This window comes from Misgurnus anguillicaudatus, chromosome 19 (assembly GCF_027580225.2).
Source record: "Misgurnus anguillicaudatus chromosome 19, ASM2758022v2, whole genome shotgun sequence".
Taxonomy (NCBI): domain Eukaryota; kingdom Metazoa; phylum Chordata; class Actinopteri; order Cypriniformes; family Cobitidae; genus Misgurnus; species Misgurnus anguillicaudatus.
This window is the reverse complement of record NC_073355.2, coordinates 52,496,148-52,509,987: the sequence shown is the minus strand read 5'-3', so window position 1 is coordinate 52,509,987 and position 13,840 is coordinate 52,496,148. Positions and strand designations below refer to the sequence as shown.

The 13,840-nt window shown below is 39.2% G+C and overlaps 2 protein-coding genes across 3 annotated transcripts in view; both read right to left on the bottom strand.

The window, feature by feature from the left end:
• The window catches only part of LOC129436834 (aerolysin-like protein), a 54,092-nt gene extending 41,252 nt beyond the window's left edge, over positions 1-12,840 (bottom strand). Inside the window, exon 1 of the mRNA XM_055195100.2 lies at positions 12,794-12,840. The gene's annotated coding sequence lies outside the window, so the exon portion shown is untranslated. The remainder of the gene's footprint in view (positions 1-12,793) is intronic.
• LOC141351233 (aerolysin-like protein) lies at positions 9,158-12,898 on the bottom strand. Of its 2 annotated transcripts, none has more exons than XM_073857859.1 (2): positions 12,794-12,898; positions 9,158-10,366 (listed from the first exon to the last, which is right to left on the bottom strand). In XM_073857859.1, exon 2 carries the CDS (start codon positions 10,350-10,352, stop codon positions 9,408-9,410), a length of 945 nt encoding a protein of 314 aa, XP_073713960.1. In that variant the 5' UTR covers positions 10,353-10,366; positions 12,794-12,898; the 3' UTR covers positions 9,158-9,407. The 2 variants fall into 2 exon arrangements, with proteins under 2 accessions (XP_073713960.1, XP_073713961.1); XM_073857860.1 differs by lacking the exon at positions 12,794-12,898 and adding an exon at positions 10,933-11,023.
• Between the last annotated feature and the right edge of the window lie 942 nt (positions 12,899-13,840).

Below are 13,840 nucleotides of genomic sequence, written 5' to 3'. Positions count from 1 at the left end.
CAGTTTATGGTTTCAGGGTTTATGTGTTGGATTAAAGTAAAAAACTGAGGCAAGCAACTGATGTTAACAGGGCAAGATGGCACCAGTGTGGTGTTTGGCAAGCCGTCGCCTGGTGTCTGTGTTCTCTTTATGGATTATATTTGTCTTGTTTGTGTCTACGTTCGCACATAAAGTCACTACTGTGCTTGCTTATGATCGCTCGGTTCTCCTAAATTTACGATGGTCGGTAGGAACTGTTTCTGATTTTAATCACGGAGGCTATAAGACCTATGACCCCCCGTTCCTTTCTATGTTGCCATCTGAAATATGTCGCTTACCGGACTGTGAGAGTCATCGGAGGAGGAAACGCTACAGAAGACGGGGATCACGCGGCGGTGTGCTGATACGCGTGAGGAGGTACATCCACGCATCTTCGCCTGGAGGTCCGAGTCTGGTGGTCACTCGGAGTTTGCCGTTTAGTTGTGACCGCGGCCGCATTTCGTATTCATGGTCTCTCAAGCGTGACACTGTGCCTGTTTATCCGAAACAACTAGGATCTCATTAAGGAGTACTTCTCCTAGACTACGCGTCCACAGAAGAGAAGTAAACCTCTGTAACCTTCGTTTATTGGATTATTCTTCATCGTCGGAATCTCAACATCCTGCAACATCGTATCACCGATCTACTCATCACGAAACTGACTCCACTGAAAGATCGAACCTTCTCCATAGAGACTGGAAAATATACATCATCATCTGCACCAGTTTTGTATGGGGTTCCACAGGGCTCAATTTTGGGTCCTGTTTTATTTTCCTTACACATGCTTCCTCTGTATGCTATATTTAAGAAGCACCATGTCTCATACCACTGTTATGCGGATGATACTCAGTGTTATGTCCCCTTGCATACAACGGATGTTTCTAGTTTACAGTGTTTATATGATTGCCTGAGGGATGTTAACCCTCTGGGGTCCGACCATTTTGGGACACTCTCAGAGGTTCTGACATGCTCTTACATTTGGTCTTTTTTCAGTTGCTTCAAAACATAATAATGGGAAGTGTCTCATACCACTGCGTTCAGCACAAACTGGGCTAAAATATTATATGAGCTACATGTATGTACATGTTTGTATTTTTGAGAGAAAAATGTTTATGCATGGTTTTTAAAAAAGCAAAATTTTTAAGTCACTGATATAAGTCCACAAAACCCATACTAAACATGTTTTAACAAGACTTTCCTAAACATAATCTAGTAGTCTACAGATTTTTCTTTAAAATGATGTGAAAATCACCCTGCTTACTTATTCACATAAAACAATGTATTGATTTAGAAATTGTAAGACACTTTTTTGTTTAGAGGGGCCGTATGCGAGAAGGATTGATTGACAGCAAGCAAACAAAGGCACGCATAATGAGTTGCATAATGAGGCAGGAATGTGAGAATGAACTACAGTGAAGAATGTGAGGACAAATGTATACATGTTTGTTTGAGGTTTATTAAGTTAACAATATAATCAAAATAGAAATGATGGTTAGTAGGACATTTTAAGTTTATTTGGAAACAAACCCTATTCAAAAACTTTGTATAAACTAAGAAACTGATACATAACAGAGCTGTAAACTTCATGTGGCTCATGTTACCATATAACTTTATGTCCAAAAAGTGTTTTTCCACTTCATAGTTTTGTACTGATGAGAGAGATGCAGACCTCTAAGAGAGTCCTTGGGCGGCAGTGGCTCAGTGGTTCATGTAGGTCAGATCACGCTGAACAGATCGTGCATCGGAGCTCCGTCGAGTTCTTCATCTAAAAACCTCTAAAAAACCTTTTTTTTACTATCTCATTCCTATTTATATAATATAACTTATTAGTTTTACCTAGGAATACTTTACCGTGACGATTATTGAGCAGTACTACCACGTGAAACTATTTATCACTAATAAACACCCAGTGTTAGCATATAGCCCGCTAGCGTCAACAAACGCTGCCGACCGAAGCTAGCATTTTCCGATCTAATGGCGGATTCATCTGATATATGCTTTTCTGACCTGTCCTCGCCTGAGCGGGAAGCTGTGGAGGAGTTGATCGGTTTGAGCAGATCCAACGCGAGCTACCGCGCCCACCTCACCCTGTCTCCGGACGTCCACACGCGACCCAGGCGTGCAGCAAACAAGCACTCCACGCGATGCAGCTTCACGGACCGTGAACGAGTGAACAGAGACGCCATTGCTCAACATGAAAGCGATTGGGAAGCTGTGGAGGAGCCGCTGCCCGGGTTTTGCAGAACCAGCATGCCCCACATCACCTTGGACCCAGATGTTCGCAGGCGACTAAGGAGGCGTGTCACAACCGAACACCCCACGCGATGCAGCTCCGCGGATGCACTCTGTTTAACAGAAACCTGGCTTAAACACTACAAATACTGTATCGAGCGCGCATAGTGTTTATCAAAATACACATGGCTCGGTTCCGACATCAGAGTCAAATCGGCGGTCTGACTGGGTGACTGTCAGGCGGCATAGTCATATACGGGGTCCATCTAAGACCCATAACGTTACGGTAATTTCTAACATATTCGATCCCCTAAGGAGTACATCAGCTGAAACACCTGTTAAAAGTGCCCTGGTCATTGGAGATTCTATACTCAGGAACACTAACATTGAGGCACCAAACACCCTAGTCGACTGTATACCGGGAGCCAGAACGTCTGACATTAGATCCAAACTTAAAGTGCTGGCTAATGCTAAGCGGAAGTTTTCTAAGATTGTTATTCACGCCGGCACAAATGACACCAGACTCCGACAGTCGGAAATCACCAAAGATACTATTAAGGAGATGTGTGAAATTGCAAAAACAATGTCAGACAATGTAATATGCTCTGGTCCCCTCCCCGCCAACCGGGGAGATGAAACATATAGTAGATTAGTGTCTCTCAATGGCTGGATGTCAAAGTGGTGCCCTCAGCATAATGTAGGGTTTATAGACAATTGGAAACATTTCTGGGGGAGACCATTCCTCCTAATCCGAGATGGCCTTCATCCGACATCAGAAGGAAGTGCTATACTTACCAAAAATCTGAATAATAGTCTTAATTCTGATATAGTCTGACTATCCAGGGCCCAGGTCAGAAAAAAGACGGATCAGCTTAACCGTCCGTCTGTCAGCTGGCATGATATGTCAAGATCACATATATCCCAGCACTTCGAGTCGATCTCACCAGAAACTCAACACATTTCAACTGTATCTGTTCCCCGAACAAGAAAATACAGAGCACCGCTTGCCACATCACGTACAAATTTGATTAACATAAAATTAGAAAACAATACATTACCAGATGAACCAAATGTTAAAATTCGGCCTTCTTAACATTAGATCGCTTACCAATAAAGAACCTATTGTTAATGAAATAATTAATGACCAAAACTTAGATGCACTCTGTTTAACAGAAACCTGGCTTAAAGCAAACGACTACATTAGTTTAAACGAATCCACCCCACAAGACTATTATTATAAACACGAACCTCGATTAAAGGGGAGAGGGGGCGGTGTAGCTACAATATACAACAACATTTTTAAAGTTAACCAAAAATCTGAACTAAAATTTAATTCATTTGAACTAATGTTATTAAATATGGAAATAACTGATCGTAACAACAAACAGCTTTCTTTTGTCTTAGCTACAATCTATAGACCTCCGGGCCACCATGCAGATTTCCCTAAAGAAATAGCTAATTTCTTGTCTGAGCTTGTAGTCACTGTAGATAAAGCTCTTATCGTTGGTGATTTTAATATTCATGTGGATAACTCAAAAGATGCATTAGGACGTGCGTTTATGGATGTTCTAAATTCTCTCGGTATTAAACAAAACGTGTCAGGGCCCACGCATACTCGTAAGCACACATTAGACTTAATTCTGTCACTCGGACTCAATATTAATGACATCGAAATATCATCTCAGAGTGATGCAGTTTCTGACCATTACCTTGTGTCATATACTGTACTTCTAGATAGGATCACTCAATCCACAACATGCTACCGACTAGCCAGAACAATAATTTCCACCACTAAAGATAGCTTTATTAGCACTATTCCAGACCTGTCCCAAATGAAACATGTAGCAGATAACTGTGACGATCTAGATACTGTAATAGAAAACCTGAACAATGTCTGTTCTAACACACTGGATGCCGTTGCTCCCATTCGAAAAAAGAAAATCAAAGAAAACCGCCAGCTCCATGGTATGACCATCACACCACAGCCCTTAAAAAGGCAGCTAGAAAAATGGAAAGAAATTATAGAAGCACAAAGTTAGAGGTATGGCGTGCAGCATGGACTGATAGTGTTAAACACTACAGACAGGCTATAAAAACGGCCAGATCAACCTATCTCAGTACGCTTATTAAAGAAAATCATAACAACCCTCGTTTCCTCTTTAGCACAGTCGCAAAACTGACAAGAAACAAAGAACAAACAGAAACCAATAGTACACTTCAACACAATAGTAACGATTTCATGAACTTCTTTTCTAACAAAATTACGGCTATTAGGGAAAACATCGTAACTACCCAAGCAGCCATCACTCTACCCATTAGTTCACTAAACACTAGATTACCATATGAACATCTTGATTCATTTAAACCTACTACAATAGATGAGCTCTCTAAACTAGTCACATCATCCAAATCATCGTCCTGTATATTAGACCCCGTTCCCACAAAACTACTTAAAGAGGTATTCCCTGTAGTGTCAACCCCGGTACTACAAATCTTTAACTCATCGCTAGAAATAGGATACGTTCCAACAGCTTTCAAGCTAGCAGTTATTAAACCGCTGATTTAAAAACCACAGCTTGATCAGGGAGAGCTTAATAACTTTAGACCAATCTCAAATCTCCCTTTTCTTTCGAAAATATTAGAAAAGGTAGTGGCAAGCCAGTTACGCACATTCTTGACAAATAATAGTACGTATGAAAAGTTCCAATCAGGATTCAGGCCCCTCTATGTGAAAACTATGTTGGTATCAGTGGTCAGGCGTTAGCCTGGTTTAGGTCGTATCTAACCAATCGCTATCACTTTGTTTATGTAAATGAGGAATAATCATATCACTCCCTGGTCAAATATGGTGTACCGCAGGGATCAGTTTTAGGTCCTATCCTGTTCTCGTTATATATGTTACCCCTAGGAGACATTATCAGGAAACATAACGTAAGTTTTCACTGCTATGCGGATGATACCCAGCTTTACATCTCCTCACATCCCAGCGAAACCCACACGTTTTCTAAGCTAGCAGACTGCATTAGCGATGTTAGTGACTGGATGGCACATAACTTTCTTAAGCTCAACTCTAATAAGACAGAGATGCTTATTATTGAACCGAATCGCTACAAACATAATATGTCAGATTACAAGTTGCACATAGATGGCTGCACTGTGGTGCCATCTTCCTTGGTTAGGAACTTAGGTGTGATGTTCGACAGCAACTTATCCTTCGATAGTCATATCGGCAACGTCTGCCGCACAGCATTCTTCCATCTTAGAAATATCTCAAAAATTCGCCACATGCTGTCTACATCTGACGCAGAGAAGCTTATCCATGCTTTTATGACCTCTAGAATAGACTATTGTAACTCGCTACTCGGGGGATGCCATGCAAATCAGGTAAACAAGCTTCAGCTAGTTCAAAACCCTTCTGCAAGAGTTCTTACTCGAACTAAGAAGTATGACCACATAAGTCCAATTCTGGCATCTTTACACTGGCTACCAGTTAATTATTGCATACAATTTAAAATATCACTTATCACCTACAAAGCCTTAAATGGCCTAGCACCCTCATATCTTAGAGAATTACTATCAGAATACAATCCATCACGTGCACTGCGTTCGCAAAATTCTGGTCTCTTAGTTATCCCTAAAATATCAAAAGTGTCTAAAGGTGGAAGATCCTTTTCCTACTTAGCCCCTAAGCTCTGGAATGATTTGCCAACCGTTGTCCGAGAATCAGACACAATAGATACCTTTAAATCTAGACTTAAAACTTTTCTCTTTAACAAGGCATTCACATAATTGTTTTATTAATGGTACTCATCTCACAATAGATAGCTTGAACAACCTAATAAATAAATAAACTAAATCCTCATTTTCGTCAACACTTCAAAGCATGGTAAATGCTATTAATATTCTTAAGAAAAATGTTTAATCTCTCCTTACTCGTTTACATATGTGCAGCAAACCATGAGCCGGGCATAAACTTTTAAAAACAAATGTCACGTATAAAATAGAAAAGGCTACATACAAGGAAAAGAAACGCTACTCTGTGCACATACAAACCACAATACAAGGCCAAAACTTCAAAACTACACCATTAATTGCCAAGCGCAGAAGAGTGATTGAAAGTTATGTATGGCATTATGTTATCACTTGCTCGGCCCTTCTCCTGAGGTTTCTGAGTCGAGTAGGGGAGTACTGTGAAGCCCAGACAGGCATCAGGGAGATGGCTGGCGCAGTCACATCCCCGTCTCCCCTTTACTCCCTTGCTCGTCCGGATTTCAATAAAGCACGATGGGTATAGATTTGTGGTGTTCAGCCCACTAGTCGGGGGCGGGACTTCAGTCCTTAAAAGGGTGTCACTGCACCCATTTCCAAAACATTTGCCGTCCCGTGCATTTTTCTCGTTCTCCCTAAACCAAACTGTGCAGAGTCTTTCACTAGGATGACATTGTATCTTCAATACGTATATGTACATGTGTGTGTATGTATGTGTATGTATATATATGTATATATATATATATGTATGTATGTGTGTGTATATATGTGTATATATATATATATGTATGTGTGTATATATATGTATATATGTGTATGTGTGTGTATGTATATATATATGTATATATGTATATATGGATATGTGTGGATATATATAGATATATATGGATATATGTTTGTGTATATGTACATGTGCATACATATGAATGGCCCCTATGCTAATTGGGTTTTGTTTTTCTTTCTTTATGTCTCGTCCTCCTCTCCGAGGACAATGAGACAAACAGACCCAGTTCCGGTAAATGTGAAAGTCGGCACACCTCTGACCCACCGGCAGACCTTCAACGTGATGCCCAGCTGATGCATGACCAACGACCACCGGCAGAACCCGCTTAACCTCCGCCTAATCTCCTTAATCGTTTCAATGTATATATAAATATATCTCCCAAGGGTTTTTCCCTCCTATTACTTCCCCGGCTGAGCCTGGGGGTTTTTTTCTATAGGGGGTTTTTCAACCCGGGGAGGCAGCCCTCTTGGGCTTAACTTAGCACCCTCTTCTTTACGTTACATTAGCAATACGCACGCTTATAATGTTTATTCATAGCCGCATCAAATTTAGCTGCTTGTGCTATCGTGTATTATGTTGTGCTATCTGTCGTTTTTCTGTGCTTTCGACTGCTTCTATTAATGTAAAGCTGCTTTGAAACAATCACCAATTGTGAAAAGCGCTATATAAATAAAATAAAATTGAATTGAATTGAATTGAATTGAATGTAGGTTGTCTACAAACCAGAAGGTTGGTGGTTCCATCCCCGGCTCCACAGGACCAAGTGTCGAGGTGTCCTTGAGCAAGACATCTAACCCCAGCTGCTCCCGATGAGCTGGCTGGCGCCTTGCATGGCTGACACCGCCATCGGTGTATGAATGAGTGTGTGAATGGGTGAATGTGAGGCTAATTGTAAAGCGCTTTGGATGGCCATAGGTCTGTTAAAAGCGCTATATAAATGCAGTCCATTTACCATTTTTATAAACAGCTGTTAGCATAAATTGTCCACAGAAATACCCTTACTTATATAACTGATGGGTAAATGTCACTGATACTAAGTTACATTCATATACTATCTTGTACATAAACTTAATCTCAGATAAACATCTGCAGCAATTAATATAAAAAGCTGTTTTCAGATGTCCATCCCCTTATCGTCTAGCTTCTGTTTTAAACGTGTTTCTGTAAGCGCGTATGAACTTTAAAAACACAATCGCATGTGCGCGAGCTCGCGTCTCCTAGTAATAACGCAGCGCTCATAAAAACGGTGTCGCGTGTAAAGCGCAATGTACGGAGTTTCAATTGATTTTTGTAACGTGTTTTGAGAGACAGCTGGCGGAGACAGAAATGTCTGGATGGACACCCTGTTTATTTTCTTTATTTGACAAAAACACAAAGATCTGTTGTTATTGTGAATGAACACATATTAAAGAAGACCCTTTACCGTTTCAAATGATGTCAAAAAACCTATCAAAACGCGGCCCCGCGTTTTTGGACCCCAGGGGGTTAAAGTGTGGATGTCTGCAAATTTCCTCCAGTTAAATGAGACTAAGACTGAAGTTTTAATCTTTGGCTCCCCTGTGTCTACCGAGGTTGTGGCCAGTAAACTGGGTCACTTATCTAATAATCTCCATTCACATGCCAGAAACTTAGGCGTTACTTTTAATTCTATTTTAACCTTCGATAAACAGATTAATGCGGTGGTCAGAAGTTGTTTTTATCAGTTAAAGAACATTGCTAAAATGAAGTCATTCTTAACATCAAGAGACATGGAAACTGTAATACATGCTTTTATTTCATCCAGATTGGATTATTGTAATGTATTATACCTGGGTGTTTCACAGTCTCTTTTGTCCCGTCTTTTGCCGCTCGATTGTTGACTGGAACGAGGAAAAGGGGAACATATTTCACAAGAGTGAATCTCTCTCCCTTTGCTATCAGTCAAATATCGTATTTATTTTAAAACATTGCTGTTTGTGTATAAAGGCATTCACGGACTGGCTCCATCTTATACTTCTGATCTCCTTCTGTTCCAGCGTAATGACTCTTGGAATCTTCGTTCGTCTAACAGTCTTTAATTAACTGTTCAAAGGACACGGATGAAATCGAAAGGCAATCGTGCCTTTTCTGTTGCTGCTCCTCAATTATGGAACACCCTCCCACTCTATATAAGATCCACACAATCTTGCGCTGATTTTAAGTCTCTTCTTAAAACATATTTATTTACCGTCGCCTATGGTCATGACTCGTGAGTAAGCAAAGTGGCATAATTGTTGTGTAGTATTTGTTGTCGTGTTTTATGTAGTTTTCTTGTATTTTGTTATATGGCCAACAGCTGTTGTTTTTAAATGTGCTTTATAAATAAATCTGACTGACTGACTGAACAAAACTTTATTAATGTTGAGTTTTCATTATACACAGCTCAATAACAGTAAAGTGATTAATCATCTTAAAATAAAGAAATCACATAACAAAAAGCAATAAATGATTATACGGGTGATTTATTTATTCTTTCATTTAAAGTAGAAAACTTTAGTCATTTTAACTTGAAAATATTCATTTTGAAATCAAACCTCAGAAACCCTGCAATTAGATGTAGAAAGATTGATTTAGCAAATTAAGAAATTTATTTGAAATCAGATTCTTTGGTGTTTACTCTTATTTCAGTGTAAGTGACTCCTTTGTGTTGTCCTCTGGTTTCATATGTTAACACAGCACCATCATTAGTCGTGACCTTCATTGTCCCGGTGTAAGGAACATCAAAACTGCACCTGCCTATGGTGACAAGGACATCCACTTTCTTCTGCGGTGGAACAACTATTTTAAAAGATTTCGTTTCGGTTCTTTCCTCCGTCTCTTCTCTACTGTAAGTGAATTCTGTTCCTACTGTAAAACTGAATCCGGTGGTAACTTCTGCAACCTCTGGAATCCCGGCCTTTACCTCCATAGAGAATGTTGCGGAAACGCTTGTTGTATTAGACCATGCGCATGTTCTGGTTATTTTCTTTGAGCTTTCAATGGTTTGCTCTTGACTGGTGGAGGTTTCATTCTCAAAGATACTAGATGTAATTTCTTCCACGGCTACCTGCGGTGTCATCTGGGAAAGAGTGGGATACTTGACATTGGTAAGAAGTATTGATTGTACTTTATTGAGAAACACAAAACCCATGCTGTCGATGTCTGATCCACATCTGCCCACAAGGCCCAGACAAAATCCAGAGCCGACATTCATAGGATATTCTGTCTGCAATGGCCAGCTTGTCATTTTCGCAAAGAATTCTCCCCCCCGGTTGGTTTTGAATTTGATGGCTCCGAGACGCGTTCCTATGCCGTTTCCCCACAGGGACAAAAATGTGATGAGTTCACCGGGCTGAAACACATACTCTTGATATGATCCGTCCGTATTACCAAAGGTTTTGTCTGTTCCGTCTGTAAGCCAGGCCCTGACCGCCTTCACCCTTGATTCTACAACCCAAACCCAGATCTTCTCTAAACTGGCACCATTATTCTGACCGGTGAAGGAAAACTCTTCACCTCCATTACCACCGATTAAACCCACAGTTGTTGCCATTTTCAAAATGAGATCTGAAAATTGAATCACAAATCAACAATCAATCAGTGACTAAACAATAGAATTTTGTTTAAAAAAAAAATTGCTTTACGATTTCACAAAATAACCACTTTTGGTTGTATAAAGAAACTTCTACTTCAAATACACATTTCTGTTTTTTTATTGTTGAGAATTGTTGTTTAAATTATTAAAAAGAGAGATTGTCCTTTGATGGCATTGCTGTGAACCTTTATTTATTAAGATTGTATGGATAAAAAACTAAGTTGTTGGCTCTGTTGTCTCTTCCCCAGAAATAAAAAAAAATGGAAAAGAGAAAGGCCAAAATGACCAAAAATCTATTTGCTGAGATATATTTTTCAAAACATCTTTATGAAAATGTATACCACGGGTCTGTTGATTGCTTTATTTTAATTGGTTGAGAAATGTTTCACAGATTAATTTCAGTGATCCACACCTGAACTGTTTCCCAATATGAAGGTGTATGTTTAAATGTTTGAAATTACTTTCTTAGGCAACAATACCCTTCTGGTACTTCCCAGGACTCCCTTTGCTGGTCCCCAGAGGCTTTACTCCACCTTACCTCAGGTCTCCCTTGCCCACAATTTCTTGCACTACACTGATTGTTGCCAATTATGTCACATGATGTGCTCATCGGTCACGTCTGTGATAGGCTGTAATGATCAACACGTCAGAAGCAGGAAATAAAAAGAAACCTTTGATGAAACGTATAAATAAATCTTATTGTAAAGCTGTATATTTAATTTAATTCAAATGCAAATAAAAACAACCTCTAGGTGTCAATCTCAATATAAACATTAAGAAATGGACTTTGAACTCGTCTTTGTACACAAGTATAGAGTAAAATAAATATTGTGGTAGCTGCTGCATTTTAAAGTGTTGCAAGTGTTTATGGGGCTGTTTACACTTGGTATTAAGATGTGTTTTCATCGATCAGATCACAAGTGGACCAGATGAGAGACACCTGGTATTTAAATCCGTCTCTTTTGTCCACTTTTCATCCAAACCCGAGCGGGAGTAATTATGAGTTTATATGGACACAAACTAATATTATGTCGGAGTCCACTGCTTGTTTAGCAAGTAAACATGCTGCACAGAGTTTTGTACGTGTGTATGTAAGAGCTTTCTCTGAATTTTCAGCACACGCTTTCAAAACGAAACTACGGAGATCAGTCACTTTAGTTTTATCAATGAAAGACTAAAAATAGCGCCGTTCACTATGTTCACGGCAAAAGTCAAAAAAGACGTAAAACTTGTGTTTAATACCTCAGATTAGATAAATGGGCGGAGAGAAGGCGGTCGCGTGTGGCTGTTCGAACGCATTCAACCACATGTGCGTTCCGCAACTCCAAAGCGATCCGATCGAAAGTGGTTTCGACTACCTCTGGATGTGGTTGAAAGTGGTCGAAAGTGGATGAGCTCAAAACGTTTTGAACACTGTTTACATCTGGCATTAACGTCGTCCACTTGTGATCCGATTGATGAAAACGCATGTTAATGCCAAGTGTAAACAGCCTCTGTGATGGCGTTTTTGTTTTGATCAGATAACAAAATACAGCACAAGCTGCAAACATGTGGGTGACCTTACACAATGATGGCACCAGCACTGTTAGGTTGGGTCGGGTTTGTATAATTCATTAATAATTAATTGCGTTCAGAATGAAGCATGTGATTAAAACACAGAAAATCTCAAAGTGAAGTCAAGAACTACTCATATTTTGCCTATAAAACAAGATGAAAAGGTGCTTCACTGATTTTAAAGTCGCATGCTAAATCCACTTGGCTCAATAATCTAAGGGAGCACGTCCACCTCAGTTTGAATGAGCATGACGCCTCTGACTTTGATGTTGCTGTTGATTCGTGCTTTTATGGCCTGTGCCTGTTTGTGGATTCCTCTTAATAAACTGCACTTGGATCAGCCCTTGTCTCAGCCTTTATTACAGTATGATTAAGACTGAATATTTAAAATGCAGCAGCCAATAAGAGCCAAAAATTTTCTTTCAAATGCACGATTTGGCAAGTTCTAGGCAAAGGGTGACGGATGACACTTCAGATGATTAAATATATTACAAAGGTTTGATTCATTTTTAATGCTTTTAGTCACAACATATTGCTAATTGTCTTAAAACCTTTGACTGTTTTTATGTTTTTGGAGATTGTCTGAATATTTTTGAAATACATATTAAAAACTAAATAAACCTTTAAAGCAATTAAATATATAGCCCTACTCCAATGAAATAGTACATATACATGTGACATTGAAAGAAAAGCTTTATTTTAAATGTATTAAAAAAATCTAAAATATATCAAATTCACAAATATATTTAATTGAGCTTCACTGTTTTTGAATATTTTTATCATAAATTTAAAATATATTTTGTCCATAACAAAAAGATTTTTAATAAATGGGTTAAGGCACTTACTTGAATAATTGTAGTCTGATAGTAAACTTGAAGAGCAGATGATCTGATGATTTTTGTTTAACCTGACAGCTGTTTATATACAAAGCTCATGAGTCATTTTAAAGATTGTGTAATGTTAAAGGAAACTCCCACAACATTTTCAGTGCCAGAGGATCCAAAATTCTGTCGACATCACTGTGGGAAGAAAGTATGTGAACCTTTTGGGATTTCATGATTTTAAGTCAAGTGTATTGCAAACATAATGGGGCGGGTTTCCGGACATGGAAACGACTAGTCCTAAACTAAAAGATATGTAAGAGTTGTCCAAACTGAAAACAACTTGTACTGGCATATTTTAAAATACATCAGGGCCCTTTGTTTTGCCTCAGAATGCACACAAGTGAAGTTTCTAGTAAGGCATGTTTGGAAAAACTCGTTCCTAAATAAACTATGGCCTAGTCATGGTCTAAGATAATCCCTATCCGGGAAACCGCCCCAATATGTCTAAAAATAATGACACAAAAAATTATTATCTTTTATGTCCTTATTGAATAAACTCATTCAACATTCAAAATGGCAGTGGAAAAATTAAGTGAACCCTTAGAATTAAAGATATAGTTCACCCCAAAATGAAAATTCTGTCATCATTTACTCAACCTGATGTTGTTACAAACCTGAATAAATGTCTTTGTTGAACACAAATGAAGATATTTTGAGAAATGTTTGTAATCAAACTGTTTGTGGACCCCATTCACTTCCATTTTTGGGTGAACTATCCCTATAATAACTGTTTGTGTGTCGGTGGCAGCCTGACACATTTAAGTGTTTCGACATGAAATAGGAAGTTGTTGTAGTTCAGGCTTAAATAATCAACCCGCCCCAAATGTCACGTTTGATAAGTGTCCTGGCATGAACACATAAACATTGTCATTGAGCAAGACACACTAACCCCAACTGCTCCCGATGAGCTGGAAGGTGCCTTGCATGGCTGACACCGCCATCGGTGTATAAGTGAGTGGATGGGTGAAAATGAGACAAAATTGTAAAGCGCTTTGAATGGCCATAGGT